Source organism: Asterias amurensis, chromosome 3 (genome assembly GCF_032118995.1).
Source record: "Asterias amurensis chromosome 3, ASM3211899v1".
Lineage (NCBI taxonomy): Eukaryota > Metazoa > Echinodermata > Asteroidea > Forcipulatida > Asteriidae > Asterias > Asterias amurensis.
The window spans coordinates 293,817-313,651 of record NC_092650.1 but is presented as its reverse complement, the minus strand read 5'-3'; the positions used below and the strand labels follow the sequence as shown (position 1 = coordinate 313,651).

General features: G+C 36.8%; 2 protein-coding genes across 16 annotated transcripts in view; both read right to left on the bottom strand.

The window, feature by feature from the left end:
• The window catches only part of LOC139935418 (FH1/FH2 domain-containing protein 3-like), a 92,657-nt gene extending 90,490 nt beyond the window's left edge, over positions 1-2,167 (bottom strand). For all 15 annotated transcript variants that reach the window (XM_071929994.1, XM_071930000.1, XM_071929996.1 and 12 more), the window contains exons 1-2: positions 1,995-2,167; positions 375-475 (exon numbers count right to left, since the gene is read on the bottom strand). In XM_071929994.1, coding sequence (XP_071786095.1) covers positions 375-475; positions 1,995-2,156 — 263 coding nt within the window. In that variant the 5' untranslated portion in view covers positions 2,157-2,167. The remainder of the gene's footprint in view (positions 1-374; positions 476-1,994) is intronic.
• A 3,688-nt stretch (positions 2,168-5,855) lies between these two features.
• Positions 5,856-19,808, bottom strand: LOC139935427 (diacylglycerol O-acyltransferase 1-like). Its single transcript, XM_071930022.1, has 18 exons — positions 19,591-19,808; positions 18,584-18,745; positions 18,030-18,117; positions 17,114-17,154; positions 16,793-16,878; positions 16,442-16,494; positions 15,961-16,063; positions 15,216-15,398; positions 14,513-14,596; positions 14,179-14,282; positions 13,661-13,699; positions 13,184-13,225; positions 12,474-12,518; positions 11,576-11,688; positions 11,335-11,400; positions 10,727-10,814; positions 10,287-10,349; positions 5,856-9,086 (listed from the first exon to the last, which is right to left on the bottom strand). The coding sequence occupies exons 1-18, from the start codon at positions 19,596-19,598 to the stop codon at positions 8,928-8,930; spliced, it is 1,527 nt and encodes a 508-aa protein (XP_071786123.1). The 5' UTR covers positions 19,599-19,808; the 3' UTR covers positions 5,856-8,927.
• Positions 19,809-19,835: the final 27 nt, after the last annotated feature.

Genomic DNA, 19,835 nt, shown 5'->3' with positions numbered 1-19,835 from the left:
CAGTACATTGTACAATGCCCCCATTTGTCTTATTTTAAATGAAGAATATTGCGAGTTAATAGTCTTTTAAAGTCTCAATACAACCTCCCCAGGGAAGTGCATTGAACTTGCTCCAGACCTAGTTACACCAAATTGGCTTCATCATAAGCCAACAAACTGTGCATTTTCAGGGATTTTTTTCTTTTATTTCTGATACTCTTGGATATAACTTTCATCGAACACCATTCAATTATAAGTGTATGGTAGCACTTAGTTCGAAGTATTGGGCCTGCTATGCACAAACAAATAAAAGAATAAAAGTTATTTTAAAAGAATCAGACAGTTTACACTTCTGAAGCTAATTCAATCATAAAACAAATAAAAACACAACATACTCTTTGATGAATCCTTCAAAATCATCTTTCTGTTCATCTATGGAAGACTCTATATCCAAGTAATATCCATTATGAGAAAGCTGGAGGGTACAGTCTTCAAGCTGCAAGTAGAAAACAATAATTTATTAACATTGTTAACCTGACACGTCTGAGTGACTTTTCAAGTTTAAAGGCAGTGGACACTCTTGGTAATTACTCAAAATAATTATTAGCATAAAACCTTACTTGGTAACAAGTAATGGAGAGAGGTTGATAGTATAAAACATTGTGAGAAATGGCTCCCTCTCAAGTGTTCATAGTTTTTCAAGAAACAAGTAATTTTCCACCAATTTGATTTTGAGACCTCAGATTTAGAATTTGGGTGGGTGTGTTTCTTTCATTATTATCTCGCAACTTCAACAATCGATTGAGCTCAAAGTTGCACAGGTTGGCTTCTTTGTGCACAATGTTGAGTTACACCAAGTGAGAAGACTGGTCTTTGACAACTACCAAATAGTGTCCAGAGTCTTTAGATCTGCGATTTACCCAAAAGCTTATAAAATTAAAATTATTTAGATGGTGTATGGCCTCGGGTATATAAGACTAAGAGGAAACCTACAGTACTGAATTGGGCTAGATTAGATTGGTGCCTTACAACAAGTCAACAACAACAAAAAGACAAAATCATGACAACTGTAAACTGGGACACTTTACACGTTTAAAAAAACTTAACTGGTGTCTTTGACCACCGAGAAGTGATTAGCGATTCATAACAAGTTGTTTTGTTTTGCCATTTTAGGGGATATTTTTGTGGCCAGCTGTTGTGAAATATAATAATAATAATAATAATAATAATAAAAACCTAAGCATATTCCTGTATACAATGCAGAGATGTTCGCAAGGGACTAATATATTACCACAGAATTAATTTTGTTTAAGGAATAGACCACCCCATTTACTGGGCCTACCTGACCATACCTTCACATTCCTCCATCCCACAATACCATGGTCAACTCAAAACAACACATAAATTTCCCCCCAAAAATGCATATTCCCAGTGATTTCTATGTGAAAACCATTATTAGAAAAGGAAAAGTTTCCGTGTCACGCCTCAACTTTTTTCATTCGATTAAATAATAATTTACCTCAATGAGATATCAATTTTTGTAAAAATTAGTGAAAAAGTGGTGGCAGAATACGGAAAGTTATCTTCATGACAATGACAATGTGTCGTTGTGCTTGTGACTGTTGGTATCACTCGGTGCAATAATCAGTTGTGTCAAACCATGGTCAAACTGTCATCTCGTGAACACAATTTACACAATACAGAAACATCAGTTCACCCTCACCACACAACTGTGACAACATCGTATTGTTATGACAAAATAATCAAAATAAATCACCTAAATTTACTACCGAGTGACAAATAAGTAGCATTAATGACAACACATAACAATGGTTAAGGGGGGACTTATATACTAATATCTGACGTCACCCATGACATCAGGCGTCCTAATCATTAAAATACAGCAAATTCACCTAGTCAACTCGAAGGCAATGCAATGTTTTTGGACAGTACACGTACGTCACCATGTATAGTGAACAGAATCAAAAAGCAAATCAGGGGGGGGGTCAACCTACTTTGTGTGGTGCTCTCAGGAATTTGCAGACAGCAGGCAACTGGTCGATCAGCGGAAGATACTCATTAAATGTGAAAGAAGGAGGCCTGGTTGGCTCAGGGAACACCGTGCTGGCAAAGGGGTCTGTATCGTCCAAATATTGGACCCTACACGTAAACGCCATCTTACTTCCATCCAAGATCTAAACTCTACTGACGATCGATCCGTTTATTGCCCCATACATTGCGTGCATAACAAAGTTTCCCCATGTGTATTGTGTACATTCGGTCGCGGGGTCACCGACTAGACTGAAACTGGTACCCGACTAGACAGCCATTGTTTGTGGGACAGCCCCACTTGTTCGATGACCAACTTTTCATAATAGGCATACGAAATTCAGTTTATTGGAGACAAACAACAGTTTCTGTTAATTTAGAAGAAATTTCTATCGATTTATATCGTGTTTTTTTGCTCGTTTTTTCTGTTTTGCAGCCCCCCCCCCATAATTTGTTTTGTTTTTGTTTAAACAAGTTCATAAAAATGCCATATTTAAATTGTCAGTTAATAGTACTGGGGGAATGGAGAGTAAGCCATTCACAACAAGAAGGCCATATGTTACATTATGTGAGAATATTTCTAATTTTCCACTTTTCATTGTTGTTTTTTACTATAAAACTAGCATGCAAGACCCCGACACCTGCCGGGTGAAATGGTCCCTCCACTATCGAAATTGGTCACCTCAAACAGCGCCCTCTGTTGTGTAATATAACTGTAAATAGTTGTTTAAACAGCGCCCTCTTTACAGGCATTTTCTTTGGGAAAGTAGATAAAAATTCTTGGGCACAGCGATGGCACATCAGTTATATTATTCACGTGTCCGCATCCCACATTTTTGACCGTGACATTAACATAGTGCTCAAGAAATGAGATGACAGTTTCACAAAAGGCCCGTAAATGTGCACAACAAGCACATACTTTTTGTAAGTGACATCATTTCCAAATCACATGCTAAACATACTCGGGCACTTTATTTTCAAACTGGTTGTTTTTATATTAGCTTGTAATACATTCTTAAGGAGAACACAATCTCTTTCAAATGGCCCAAACCTATTACAGACCCTTCTGACAATACCTTAAGTAAATTCAAGCAAACAAAAATGTTTTGATGGTCCCACATTTCGCCTAGGGAAGGTACACGTTAATTGGTAATTACTCAAAACAAATATAAACTTAAAAAGTTACTTGGTAACGAGCATTGGAGAGCTGTTGATAGTATAAAACATTGTTGGAAATGACTCCCTCTGAAGAAATAAGAGGTAGTTTCTCACTAAGATAATAAAAGACTTCTGTAGCTACAAATCTTTTATTCCTATCTGAAAGCACACAAATTCGTCCAACAAGGGTATTTTTTCTTTCATCATTTTCTCGCAACTTCGATTACCGATTGAGCCCAAATTTTCACAGGCTTGTTATTTTATGCATATGATGGGATACACCAAGTGAGAAGACTGGTCTTTGACAATTATTACCAAACGTGTACTCACACTCCTGGTGGCGCAGCAGGCCTCACTACAGACCGTTTAATAATTAGTTGTTTATCTGGGGGTTTTATGAGTAAAAAATAAGTCACAAGTGAAACTTACTTGGTCAATTTTAAGAATTTCGAGTTGAGAGCAAACAAAAATGACTATCCATTTAATTTGGTAGCAGCGCTGTACCAACCAACTGAGCCGTCCAGCCTTTTTTGTTGGCCACCATATTATGTTTCATGATTGTTATCTTAGGGTCAGCAGTCGTAATTAGCTTTATCACAGAGTGGCACCGAAACGAAACGTCGCGTTAATATTGTCTGATGATCTTTAACTTCCATCTTCCTATTGATATTTAAAGCTTCGTATATAATATTTAATAATTGCAACATTCCCGGGCAATGCGTCATTCAAAACAAACTCAATCCATCAGTTATTCCTTGAAATAAATAAATCAAGAGTCTGGATTGAAATGCCATCGTGAAGTTCAAACTGGATCTTGGCGCTGAAGATTATTTTAAATGGAATCTTCGGTCATACTTTCAAACCAATTTAAACACTTTCATTTGTCCTTGCTCCATCTTTTTATTTTAACAAACAACCATACTTTTGACATTATGTTTGTTTTTTCTTAGGAAAATGTTGAATAGTTTATTTTTGTGTTGTAATTTTATTTCGACCGCAGGAATGTCTCTCAACGATAAACTTTTTTTAAAGGTTTCAAATAAAAAATGTAAGTAAAAATCTGTTCGTAACACAGCAAAGAGAACAAAGTATCACAATGCACTCAAGATGAAAGGGATGTAAAACACAGCAGATTCTTTTAACATACTTCAAGATTAAAAAAAATAATTAAAAAAAATAAGAGGGAAAGAGGAAGAGGAGTAAAATGGAAGAGTGAAATCATGTAGCCGTGTGCAAGCAAGTCATTAGATAAGACAATGCGGCCACTAAAAACATCTTTTTCAGGTTTTTGACATAATGCATCTTAAAACATTATAAAAGAATGGTCTATAAGACTTCATTTATTGTCGGTTTTTATTTCACATTAATTGTTTGCTTGCTTTCGGGCAGTAATTTGACACCATCCATATTTAGATACCTCCGTCGAGACAAGAGTCTTTTTAAGTGTGGTAAACTGCTCACTTACTGCGAAATTTGTCTTCGGAAGATACTGTCAAGCATTGAAAAAAAGAGTCAACAAAATTAATTGAGACAACAGCTGAGAGGAAATGTCCAAATAAGGTCATGGATTGTCCCAGAGGTCACTTACCGCTCGTTGTCTGCTCCTCTCCTCTCTTAACCTCCTTCTCTCTGCTATGTTATACATCGTTCTCCCTGTGGATCCCGTCTTGGGAGATGCGAATGGGACAAGATGGTGTCTGGACCGCTTAAGATATCATCTTAGCTCCTCTGGGAGGACTTGCTTCATCCCGCAAGACGAATTTAGATTGATTAAGGAGCAGACGACCACATCATACATCCCCGTTTGAGATCCGTCAATACATGCTGCTACACACACGGCTACCAAGGACATTACAAGACCAATTAAAATATCCTCTCTTTTAACACCATGTTGATGGCGTGATTGCCAAACTAGCTTTAACCCCGAGTTTTACTTCATCAGTTAAAAGGAATGATATATACACCAAAAGAGTTCTCCTATAAATAGTAAGACGTTAGAGCAGTTCTTGAGAAGTTCTGTATTGATGTTGGCACCAGATGTGCTTGTCATCATCACACAGCATAGCATGCTGTGTTAAGCGTGTATCTACCCGTAGGGCATCGTCGGGGTTGCTTAAAGATAAAAGTTGTCACCTTCGCCCGCCTCCTACTTTACTTAATGATCCAACATAAAATAATTATGGCGGGAGAGGATCTGCCTGCTACCAGAGTGACGTAGCCCAAAGGGAGGTCAGTGGAGATTTATGTAATCAAGGCAATATTTAGATTTGACCGCTCTCAAAGATAAATGCCTTGCTAATAATGTATTGGAGGTATGAACTAAGTACTACGTGCATTGCTTGGCAACAGACAGCGCGGGATATAGAGCGGGTCACTTTTCATCTTGTTCGTGTTTTCATCAGCAGCCGATTTCACGAAACTTTAAGCAACTGCGTAAGTCCTCTTGCGCAATGTTTATGGCGCAACTTGCGCTGGTGGCGCTGGCAACATCAATACCGAACTTCTCAAGAACTGCTCTTTGGTCGTTGAACCAAAGTTTAAGAATAATTGATTTGTTTTAAGTTGTAAAAATCAATTTTTGTTTGAAATTACTGATTGCAAATCCACATCGGCAATCATTTCATACTGTTTTCTTTATTATTTAATACTTTACATTAAAAATGGCAGAATTAAAACAAAACTATTCTTTATTGCATTGAGAGCGATTTCCACCGTTTATGACATAAAAACACAGATATTCTTAAAGTCAGAGTTATACTTTTGGTAATTACTCCACAAGTGTATGACCATAAAAACTTACTTGGTGAATAGCACAGGACAAATATTGATTTAGAACTTGATAATACAAAAAAGTGCTTTTTATCAAGTATTTTTTGTTGTTAGAAGCGACCCCTTTGAAGTATTGTAGTTTTAGAGAAAGAGGTTATTATTGACCCCAACATTCGAAGCTGAGAAAGGTTTCAGGCTTTCTCTCTTCACAATTCAATGCAAAAACGGTGTTTTTTGCTGTCATTGTTTTCCTGCATCTTCGATGATCAATTGACCCACGTTTTTACAGGTTTATGTTTTATGCATACAGTATGGTTGGATATACCAAGTGAGGATTCTGGTCTGTAATAATTACCAAAAGTATACCCTACCTTTTTAGGTAATCAGTAATAACAACAATTGTAATAAACAAATCATAAACTAAAAAGTTTAATATTTTTATATTATTATTGATGGGGTTAGTCTATTTAAATATTTGAAAGTATTTTGTTTTGTTTCATTAATCTTTAAAAAATATCACTATGATTGACCGTTGAAAAATGATCACAAGGTATTTTGTTTGCTATGAGTTAAAGTATTATACTTTCAGATAACATTATAGGCTTTGGATATAGCTTTCTACTTTTTGTTCTTATTTTAAAATACACACATATAGTTCCTATAAGTTCTTAAAGTATAACTATGGGGTTACAGAACATTAATTTCAGACAATGATTTGAAAGTATGGATACAAGGGCCAGACATTATCAAGAACTCCCATTGGGCATGAGGGCTAAAAGAAAATGTTGAAACTTCTTTTACAACAGTTCTTACACAAATAACTGCACATATCCTTTTAGCTAGACACCATTATTATCCCTGTTCATCGGGTACAGTTTAAGAACAAACTCAAAATCATGCTGTAGTCCTATATAATGAAACGAGATTCAAGCAATAACAATGAATTTTGTAAGAACATTTCGTGCGTAGTACTATTGCCATTCATATTGATGAATAAAAGAATCACGATGAGTGAATCAAAAATATTTATGCAAGCTTCAAAAATTTGACAACAATTTCTCAAGATCAAATGCAATATTGAAAAAGGTTTTTACTTGAACGTAAAACACCAAAAGCAAAAAAGGAAATAACTAAACTAAACTTTTGATTGACTAATTACTCTAAAAATATTGAACAAGGGGCAAGACAAATTAATTTTAGGTTTGTTTTCGCTTAATATTCTTCATTGAAACTATTTAAGGTTACAGGTACATACCCACGCACAGTACAAAGTTTTTTCCACGCAAACGGTTGTGAAAATTTCATCTTTTCACAAAAATAGGGCACAATTGCTAGGTTTTTATAACATTTTGGTTTTGTCATTACTCCAATGAACACTGTATGTTCAATATTTTCAAAGTTCCACAGATGACTTGAGTCGGATTCGAACCAACAACCCAACATTTCAGAGTACATTAGAACAACCCTTGCAAAGATTCTACCTTTTGATTGGTTTAGAGTGCATCATACGATACGCACACTGCGCACTAAACCCGTAGCAACGGATGTACCGTCTCATTGAAACCAACAGTAGCTTTGTGGTGACTTGATGTCTAGGCACAATATATGTATGGCAAATATATTGACTACTTTTATTCGGCTATGGTTAAAACTACAACTCCCTCCGTGACCCCAGAGCGTTCTACTTTTTCCCTCAACTCGTCTGAAACCCACATATTCATCTTTTCTAAAAAACTGTACCTAATTGTTCTTGCAATAAAATATTTATTTACCTGCCATTAAAAAATATATTATTAGTGTTTTTAAGTTAATATTATTTTTTAGGTCTCAACAAGGCAAAACAAAACAATGTACCTAAATTATATCCAAACCAAGAGTAAAATAATAAGGGAGAGAAAAAAAGATCAATACTTAAACACAAAAAAAGTGAAATTTCAGATCCTTGTTCTATTCAGAGCTGTGTATTGAGAGAGTTGTGACACAGAGAGACCAGTTTTCTTGGGTTGCATTGTTGCTGTACACCATGGTGCAGTTTGCACAGGCACCCTATGAGCACACATTTAGGTTTTTGAACGAATCGCAAATTGTCGAAACTCTCTCAACAAACTGCTTTGGTACTGTCCATCAGATAGGCTGACAGAAATCATGAAAATAAAAACCTCACATGGAAAATAACGTCATATTTCAATCGTTTGGAAAATTCCTTTGATTTTAAATTTCCTAAAGATTTTACAAAGCCGCTGCTTCGATTTCGTCAGTGTGCTCTCCCAACAGGTCTTCAAATGCGCAAACAGCGCTCAAGCCAGAAACAAAAACAGAATTTTTAAATGGGCCTAAGTCTCCCTTTCTTTTAAAATCACATCTATTTGTTTTCATACACTCACACTTTCATTTATTCACCATAATTTATATACAATTTGTCCAGTATAAAAAGAAATAATTTTAAGACACGATTCCATCAAACTTTTCTGTTTTTCACCAGTTGAAGTTCAAGCTTTTTGACTGACAGTAATCCCTCACAAATAACAGGAAAAACATTTATATCCTGAAGGAAACTGGTAAAGTGGAGATAATGCACCGGAATTCTCTTGCAGAAGCCAGTCATCTCACCTCTGAGCAAAGTCAACAAAAACAAAGTCACCCAAAACAAAGTTTCCTAGTACTAATTGTAAGCTTAGGAAATCAATGTCAGTGAATTTTGATAAATATTAGGAATCATCAGAATTCTGTCAATTCGTTTTTGAAGATTTCAGAAAGTTTGTAAGTTCCCTCCATATGGAACCACAATAAGGCTGACCAATCACTTTTTCTGATGATTTGCTATATCTATCACACCTTTACACACAAATTATTTTTAGGATGACTTTGTAAATGGGCAAGAATGTTTAAAGGTGGGCATGATTGTTTGGGAGTACCTTTATTGTGGGCAGGCTTGCATAGGGGCGAGATGACCCACCATTCACTGATTCTACTTAACTGGCTGTAGTGTTTGCAGCGATGTAGTTCTCTATGTAGTAATCATGGACGTACATAAGGACTGCAATAGGCTGGCCAATGATGATGGAAACCCAGACGGCCATATTGGCTGTAAAACCACTCAAGAAGGCACTGACAAACATCGCCAGGGGTATCTTCAGAATAAACAAAAGACAAAAGTTTGAATTATTTATATATATCAAACTTTAAACAACTGTGCTATCCTTGTCTGTACTTTTATTGGTTCTGCTTTACAAGAAATTAAATCGTCAATCCATCACCTACAGACCAAGCATAAACATATCACCACTCTAGCGATCACCATTCTTAGTTTATAGGGCAAGGGCCACATTGTGTTGTAAAGAATGCCTTGTTATGTGGAGTATATGCACAAATTCTCTGCTCAGATGTGAAACCGTAAGCACAAATTCCCTGCTCAGATGTGAAACCGTAAGCACAAATTCCCTGCTCAGATGTGAAACCGTAAGCACAAATTCCCTGCTCAGATGTGAAACCGTAAGCACAAATTCCCTGCTCAGATGTGAAACCGTAAGCACAAATTCCCTGCTCAGATGTGAAACCGTAAGCACAAATTCTCTGCTCAGATGTGAAACCGTAAGCACAAATTCTCTGCTCAGATGTGAAACCGTAAGCACAAATTCTCTGCTCAGATGTGAAACCGTAAGCACAAATTCCCTGCTCAGATGTGAAACCGTAAGCACAAATTCCCTGCTCAGATGTGAAACCGTAAGCACAAATTCCCTGCTCAGATGTGAAACCGTAAGCACAAATTCCCTGCTCAGATGTGAAACCGTAAGCACAAATTCTCTGCTCAGATGTGAAACCGTAAGCACAAATTCTCTGCTCAGATGTGAAACCGTAAGCACAAATTCCCTGCTCAGATGTGAAACCGTAAGCACAAATTCCCTGCTCAGATGTGAAACCGTAAGCACAAATTCTCTGCTCAGATGTGAAACCGTAAGCACAAATTCTCTGCTCAGATGTGAAACCGTAAGCACAAATTCTCTGCTCAGATGTGAAACCGTAAGCACAAATTCTCTGCTCAGATGTGAAACCATAAGCACAAATTCTCTGCTCAGATGTGAAACCGTAAGCACAAATTCTTTGCTGATAGTAAGCAGAGCCAAGATATTGGGCTACGATGTCTTAACTTCTAGACTAGCAACATGACCCACAATGACCATCTTCACACCATGTTGGGTGCAAATCCAAGAACATATGTATTTAAATCTTACAAATATTGTGCATACCCAAATTCATTCTTTTTTGTTATTAAACTAAGGTCTTGAAGGTTTTTAAATCAAGAAATTGATCAATTAATTGATAAAGCTCACCTGCATGATCATTCCCATGAAGCCCCATAAGCGGAACATATGAAGAGGTACACTCAGAAGATACTGTTAGTAAGAGAGGAGGAAATACAACATATTTAAATGTTTAAAACACTACAGTGGGTGATACTGTGTAGGAGGGTTGACTGTGTATTCACTACAGTGGGTGATAACGAGATGACACACAGTAGGAGGGTTGACTGTGTATTCACTACAGTGGGTGATAACGAGATGACACACAGTAGGAGGGTTGACTGTGTATCCACTACATTGGGTGATACTGAGTAAGAGGGTTGACTGTGCATTCTAGTCACCTCATGATATCATACATATTGCAGGTGTTTATCATTCATTCAAAGCTTTTGCTGCCCTAAGACGGCTGTGTACACTCAAAAAGAAAACGACCTTTGACATTTGCCTAGTGAAATGACCTTTAACCTTACCTCATGGAAGATAGCTGAGATGAAGAAAACAACAGTTTGTCCAGTGAACTTACTGTAGCCGTGTCTCAACATTGGTTTGTACACATGCCTAAAAACAAATCATCAACATCTCATCAACCCTGGGACTCCTGTGCTTCGCATTATTGACCAAGCCTTTAAAACCTGTCAACTGCAAGGGTTGTGTAGGGTGGCATAACTGTGCAAAGAACTAAACTGTTTCATTGTGCATACTTTATAATAATAAAATAATTAAACAAGCTTTATTTAATGGTGGTAACCATGTCACATATAAAGATGATTTTCACTGGGCCATCCTTAAAAAGTACAATCAATATGTACAAAATAAGTACAAAAAAGATATAACATTACATTAAGACAATACAAAGTTGGATAAAATGGCAAAGAAGAAACATTAAAAAGGCAACAGTAGTGTGTAATCACAGCATTGTACTGCAGTCTGACACAACCACAAAACAGTTAGACAATTGAAAAAAAAACTCTACACAAAAATAGCAGATATAGTTTAGAGCACAATGTCATGACTGTACTTAGGTAATAATATCAGTCATTTGGTGTCAAGAAGTTAGCAATAATTGTATGAAAATTACCTGCGACACCATCTGTATGTTGGGATGTTCCAATTCCTCCAGAAATACCCAACAGATTCTGAATTCCTGTCAAAATGGAAAACAAAACATGATTTCAAAAACCATAATTTCTGTAAATGGATTCCTTAGTTTTTAAATCTGCAGCCAAATGTCAAAGCTATGGTTTAAAAACTCACATCACAAGAATGTCAACGAGAAAAGTTCCTAAGAAATCTTGCTTAAGCCAATGTTATTTACTCACCACCAGTCCTGGTAGAATTCTCGATCGGCAAATCGCAGTAACTCAGCGGAGATGTTCAGGAAGGAATGAAAGAAGAAGTAGAAGAACATCAGCCAGATGAAATGATTGGGGACCTGCGGTAGAGAGAATTATAAAGATAAAATTATTAAGGACCAATGGATGAATTCTTCTTTAACCCCGCCCACTGTAAGTAACCAATGAGTAATAAGTGAGTGATAAGTAAGAAACAAGAAACAAGCGAATAACAAGTCAGTTGTAACCCCGCCCACTGTAAGTAACCAATGAGTAATAAGTGAGTGATAAGTAAGAAACAAGAAACAAGCGAATAACAAGTCAGTTGTAACCCCGCCCACTGTAAGTAACCAATGAGTAATAAGTGAGTGATAAGTAAGAAACAAGAAACAAGCGAATAACAAGTCAGTTGTAACCCCGCCCACTGTAAGTAACCAATGAGTAATAAGTGAGTGATAAGTAAGAAACAAGAAACAAGCGAATAACAAGTCAGTTGTAGCAAAAGTAGGGGTACAAATATGTTATGATGCCCCCTCCCCCCCATGGTCTTCCTAGACCTCAGGGAAATTCCAGGTCTAGTAAAGGTTTAAGATGTATCCAAATTGGTGGCTACAGCTACGGCTACGAGTCTTTCTAAGGGTGTTGCTAAGGATGTCCTATTCATGACAAGCCGGGATCAAGCCGTAGCCGTAGATATAGCCACCAATGGGAGACTTTTGGGACGCTAGGTGGCAGCAGACTTACCAGGAAAATCCATTGTTATCAATAATGTGCGCATGCTCAGAACTACGTTAACAATGGAAACATACAAGGTAAGTCTGCTGCCATTTAGAATTAAGGCTTAAGTCTTGGTGAAAGACGTTTAAGAACACAAAAAAATACTCACGGCAAGTTTCAAAATCCGTTCGACCATCCGCTTGAAATCCATCTCCTGCAACAGGAAGGGACGGAATATGAAAACTCAATTTAAGCCAGGGTATAAAGACCAGTATGCTTACTTGAGGTATCCCAACACAAGTGTAAAATAAAAACTCTCTGAAAATTAGAGCTCAATTGGCAAGACAAGTAATGAAAGAAATAATACCATTGTTGCATAGAATTGTGTGTTTTTAGATGTCCGAGCACTTGAAGCCTTTCTGATATTCAAATTTGGGGGTTACCTCTTTCTCAAGAAGAAAATATAATTAGCTGTTGCAAAAAAAAACTTACCAACCAGATGGATCGATTGTATTAATGCAAAAAATAGTTAACGGCCTGACGTTTCGACCCTAGCAGTCTTACTCCAAGGCTCAATGCAACACAACAAACATGAACTGGTTGGTAACGAAGTGTTACATAAGCAGTGAAGTGGAATAGATGAATGAAGTTAAAAAGCACCCATGTTTATAATATCAACAGCTCTCCAGTGCTCTTTACTTAGTAAATTGTTATGGTCATTAATTCAGTAATTATCAGAGAACACTCTTCCTTTAAAATCTCATTATTTTAGGATGTAAGTTCTAATATAAGTTTTTAACTGTTTACCTAAAACTGGCAGCTTGATTATAAATAACATCTACTCCTTCTTTTCTACCCCCTTTTAAATAATGGACTTACCGAGAATGGTTTCATGGCATTCATGACAGTTGGAACAATCCACTTTGAAAAAAAAGGGTGGGGGGGAACAAAATATATATTATGAGTATTTGCACAGCAACCAAGGTAACAATTATAAATGCATGGAGAACATTCCAAATAATCATTAAATATAACAATGTCTTAACCGCTTGACCACCCAGCATGCCCACTGATAGAATTGATTCAAGTCCCGTTCTTGTGTGAGAGGTCCCTAAGCATATCACGCCAACTACACTGCTAGCAAACAGTCCGTACAGCAGTGGATTGGGACTTGAGTCAAGTCTAGCCCACTAACAGAGGGCAGTTTGAGTCCTGTAGTAAGCCTGTGGATATCTTTCTACCAACAGGATAAGGAAAGCACCTTATACAGAGTGCATAGCATCAATTGGTGTAAGGGTTTTAAAATAATATTTGTAATTCTTTCTGCAATTGATGCATCAATTGCAGAAAACTTACTTGTTGGACGAGACCCAAGCTCAGGTGAACCAAGAAGAGCTGCAAAAGAAAACCAAATAATGAGATTGGCTTAGATTGTTGTTTGAATTGAAGACTGCCCTGTGGCTACCTCAGTCCTTCACTTTAAGAAGTCCGAGAAGAACTAATAAGTTGCTTAATTAAATACCGAGGACAGATTTTCCAATGAAAGTGCACCTAGAAAAATAAAAATGGCCCTTCATAATTCTAGGCTTTTGTTGATGATCTAAATAATTCTATTGCAATGTCACCATGGTCCAGTGGTTAGATTGCAGAACTTGCAATCACAAGGTTGTGTGTTTGAATCCCCCAAGCTAACCGCTGATTTCAAAATGACTAGAATGAGTATTGTCATCTAATTACTGAATCACAGCCTTTCAGTTACTGAATCACAATTTCTTGGTTCGTGCCATTCATAATTATGGATTGGCTTTTGGGGGAGTCTGCCAAGTTCCCTTGACAGGAAGATGATCTAAACAACAAACAAACAGACAACATACCAGTTCAATGACACGACGGAGCAAGAATCGTTTCCTGATTCGAGGACTCCTGGGGAAGTTGAGCTCATAACAAAGGGTTGGAGCAACCATGAAGTAGTAAAGATCTGTGGAAGGTAGAAACAAATCAAACTTGTCAAGCTGTGGTTTCTTTCCCTGTAGTTCACCATCGAGGAACATGGTTCAAATCCTGCTTGGGACAAGAGCTGTAGATGTGGTTGGGTTTTCAGTCATACCTGATTGCGTGGGTAATCCTCCCTGCTAATTTGGGTTTTCCTCATACACCTACAATTGAAATTTCTTTAACAAATCATTCCTAACTAAGACGCTAACTTACCTTTGAGATTGAGATTATCTGGATACTTGACTTGATCGCTCTGCTCCTGGACTGAAGAGCCGTTATGATCAGCTTCAGATGCATCTGAACAAAGTGAACAGTAAATCAACATGAAAAAAAAGGTGTTCATGATGGAAGGAAAAAAAGATAAATAATAACAAGACACGTTTGCATTTATGCACAATTTCCAAACCTTTTGACCGATGATGTTTTCAAATTACTCATTTTACTATGAAAGTCTTATAGTTTGTACATAATCAAATTAAAAATACAATAAATAATGCCTTGTGAAATCGAACTCTATATCTCTTTTAAAACCGACCTTTAAAGGCAATATACCCTGACAAATGATGACGTCATGATGCGTAAAGCCTTCTCATTCATAAACAAGCTACACAAGTTTTCAAAGCTCTTTCACACACAACCAAACACTTGTTCACAACCGGACGCAGTGTGTGTAAAACTGCGACACCCTTGTGTACATGTCATATATATGTCTCCGTCAAAATACAAACCATACCTCCAGACACTAGCAAGACCAGAACATTACCAATCAATCACGACACTCTTTTAGAAAAGACAGAAGTTAAACCAGTTACCACTGTATTGCAATCCTAGTGCTCTACCCCCAAAAAGATTACCCCTTAAATTTTAACCTGTGATTTAAGTTTTGCAATAACAATGATTTAAGAAAACACCTCACCGCTCTTCTTGCTCTTTTCAGACTGCGTTGCACCTTTCTGACTTCCTTTATCTTTTCGGAAGCTTCTCTTCCGTGCGGATTTCTCTTCCCGAAGCGCCCTCCTGCACCAAGTGTTGACTGCCGTGTAGGAAATCAACTTCAGAAATGTCATGGTGTACATCCCGCTTACACAAATAGCTCCAACTAAAAGACAATTTTGATTTCATTCCATTTACAGTAAAAGCAAACTTGATTCAATTAATTTCTTTAACATAGTTTTGATATTCAGATCTATGAAAGTTTTCAGTTTTCAGAGCCTTGTCAAAATTAGTCCAGGTCAACTAGAGGACAAGTACTGCCAGGACAAGGTTTTTCACAGGCAGTTAATCCACCTTGTTTGAAATTGGGTGTCTGAGAAGACATGGGAGAAGTTCACAGTGCCTGGGTCAATTTTGTTTACAAACCACATATTCTTTTTAATATTTACTGGAAAACAAACTGGGGGGTCACCACATTTCTCACTAAAATGACCTCCAAACCTTCCAGAGCACTCCAAACCGTAAGTTTGTTTATGTTACATTTTAATCAACCCATCAAACCTTAGAAAACTCAGCAGGGTGCATCAGAGAGCTGTGTGCCTTTAAACCATGTCTCTCATACGAATACAGTCCAATGGAAATCTAACGAAGATTTATGACACTAGAGAATTACTATCCGACTACCTAGCCTAGATTATTTTTGACAAGACTCCTTAGTTGGTTCTTACAAGGCATTGGTTTGACGATAGTGATGACGACTACTGGGAATATGATTAAGGTGGCGATGTTTATAAATGACATCCATCGAGATACTTTATCACTGATCGCACTCTGTCAGAAAGAGAAATGTTTTAAAATAAGAAATGATTACTCAAATGAAAAGGACTTCATGATATTGTAGAAGAGTCATTCAATCTGATAGTTTTCAATAAACAAACTCAAAGGGAACAAACACTTTTGGTTTTTCCAGTCCTTTGGTTGTCTTAATGCTTTGTAAATTAATTTTAAGAGTGATTACCGAGAATATACTTTCCCATTAAACAAACCAATACAGTTTCTGTTCTGTCACAGATTTTGTGGGTATTTACGGAGAGCCTTTTTGAGTGCCTTTTTTGGAATATGACGTTTGATCATTTAACAATAGAATAAGTTAATGAGAACAACTGAAGGGTAGGCACTATGGGGGTGGGGGGAATGAAGTCAACTTACCTCTGCAACTAACTTCTCTATCACAAACTGGATCAGAATAAACACATTTATCACTGGAAGAAAAGCAGAGTAATTCATTTCAATATGTTAAATCTTTAATGATATTTACTAACGCACTAAATATTAATAATTAGAATTAGTAATAAATGAGTTGCTTACTTCAATGCAAACTTCACAATTCACCTTGACTTTTATCAAGCTTTTACTACCTTAAATATTTAGCGCATTACATCTTGGGTAAATTAATTTAAGTCACAGCTAGTGTCAAAGTCAAGACTATTTGAAGGGCTGCTATTCGGGTAGCAACTTCTACTGGTCTCCTAGCATTTCTAACAAACCCAGGGAACTTACAGGCAGCGAGTGTACCATTAGGCAAACTGTATGGATCCTGCAGGAAGATCTGAAGCATCTGAATTGGATCTACCAAAATACCATATCTGCAAAAATATGAATCAGATCATTATTTAATCAGACGAGCTACATAGCAAAGTATATATACACAAATATACACCGATACACTGGTCACAGCGTCTTGCACAGCACATCATCCCAGTTTAGCTTTTACCAGCTGTAAAGGGATTACGCCATCAAGTATCAAGTAATAATAACCTTGCCATGCCATGCCTCTAAACATATTTGCAACTTCAAAATAAAGAAACTTCTTTGACTTACTTTATCAGGTTCTCCAGAACAAGACGTCCACTTGACATTGCCTGTTAATAATGAAAGAAAAAAAACAGCGCTTAATGTTTCAGTTACAAATTAACTTCTTCTTACAAAAAAACTTCCATTACCATAAGTGACTTAAGTCGACTGCACTCATAATCCTTCTTCCTTTAATACCATTAGTGATTTAAGTGAACTACATGTAGGCTTTAACACAAACAAAACTCAAGCCTGAGCGAAAACATCATTTCTAATGAAGCTGTATGTTGGTTTTGAACTATATTATACCAACCTGTATATCATGTGGTGAAAGAATCTACAAAGTACACACTAAACCCTCTTACTATCTGACCAATTAATATCAATCCTCCCATCATTCATTATCATCCGCTGCAGTTTTGAACATCCTACAATAATTTGTATGTTATCAAGTGGTAAATGCATATGTGCGCATTAAAGCACAGATTAGTTCAGCGCACATTTGTGCCACCATACAAAACCCATCCAGTTGAATGGTTTTGAAAGGTTGCTCAACTCACTGAGAATGCTACCAAGAGTAGGCCTATATTATATTATATTCATGGTTTATTAAAATACTACAATATAGCGCCTTTTAAAGCCACAAAAAAACAGTCATTAAAAACATTACATTTATTACATAAAAAGAATGAAATATCAAAATAGTTAATCAAAACATATTAACACACAGGCAACAAATTTGTGACAATAAAATATTAAAAAGAGCACAAAAACATTTTGATTAGATTAAAATTCATCCATTGCTCATGATCCAAAGAGCCTCGCCACAGGGTAACAGTTTTAAAGTGATGGGAACAAATAGCATAATTTAGCAACCCAGTATTGCTATGGACATCAATTATTATTTATAGAAGGGTAAAGGTGAGTAGACAGAAGGTCTTACCAGAAGGACGATGCAGAGATTCAGAAATCCACGATAATTATTGAAGCCACTGGTGTTACTCAGTAGAGAACTCTGATCGGAGTGAATCCTGAATGAGACATAGAGGGAAACAAACTGTACAGAGTCAGTGAATTGCTTATAATTATTGCCAGTTGATGAGAGAAGAGACGCATATGGTGAAGGGGCAATATTGGGCTGGTTAAAGGGAATGTATACATTTGGTAATCACTCTTAAAATAAATGGCAATCAAAACATTGGGTTAGAAGCCTACAGAAGCTTTTGATAGTATAAAGCATTTTGAGAAACATTTCGCAAGCTGTCAGTATTGCTTCTGAGATTGTGTATTCCTATTATGGACTATTCTTGTTGACCAGATACACCAGAGCTTGAATACAGTGTGCTTGACCTCTCAGCCATGATACATGTGATTTGGGTAGTGGATCTAGGGTTTGTTTAAAATCAGAACTTCCATCAAAACATTTGAAAGGAGATCTTGCCCCAAAGGGCAGTACAAGAAGAATGGTTACCCTGCCCTCTCTGGGCAATGACTTACGGATCATCAGGCTTTCTCTCTACTGGTGGGGTTTCTTCTCCAGAATCTTTTGCTGTCTTTACTACTTCCGTGTTGCCAGACGCTTCTTCCTTCTTTTCACTTCCTTTCCTGCGTCTGCTTTGTCCATTTGGACTGGTATTGTTTACATCTTTTGCCATTGTTCTAAGAAGAATTAAAAAAAAGATCTTCAAGGTGAAACATTTCCTCTATTGAGAATAGTGCAATAAAAAACATTGTGAAAACTCATTATACAAAAACCAGGGGCAAGCATACAACATAGTCGCGATGATCGAAACCCTTGATCCTCATGCTGTCTGGAAGATCGAGGGTTACGATCATCACAACTACTAACTAGGGCAAGCATCAGGACTGCTATGTGTGAAAAAAGTTTAATACGGCCTGGGTGTTTTGTTAGATTCTTGTAAAATTTTCTTTTAATAGTTTCTAAATTCTAATTAACATGATTAATATGGAGTTTAACTTTAAAGCCATTATACACTTTCGGTAAACAGTATTGTCCAAGTCCCACACTTCATGTATCACAACTTATATATAAAATAACAATCCTGTGGAAATTTAGGCTCAATCGGACATCGGAGTCGGGAGAAAATAACGGGAAAACCCACTCCTGTTTTTCGCGCGTTTCGCCGTGTCATGACATGTGTTTATAACAAATCCGTAATTCTCGTTAACGAGAATTTATATTGTTTTACCGTTTTCTCAAAAAAGTAAAGCATTTCATGGACTAATATTTCAAGAGAAGTCTTTCACCATTACCTTCTGTAAACCCTGTAAATTATTTGTAAATCTGTGAACTTTTTTTTTTTTCTGTACCGAAAGGGTCCAATGGCTTTAACTTACTATACTAAGCTCTTTAGTAAATAATAAACCATTGACTCTGAGCTGAGTAAATAAACAATAGCGCCCGCCCCTTTGAATGATAAAATTAATTAGTTGTTTTAAAACTAAAAGTTTAAGAACGATTAAGAAGTGATAAATACTCCAACCTTTGCATCAACTTTCATCGATGGAAGTTTGAGACTTTTGAGTAGTGTCTAGACGGCTTACTATGCAAAATCAATAAATCGAAATATGACCTCAAATGACTATTTTATGGTGACAGAAGACGCGTCAAACAGCAAGTGCCAAGGACAACTTGTTGTCCGATTCGGTACGCAAACACAAGAACAAGAACAAACGCCTTTAATTTTGTATAGCGCCCTCAAGAGTTGGCTGCTATCTTCACATTGTG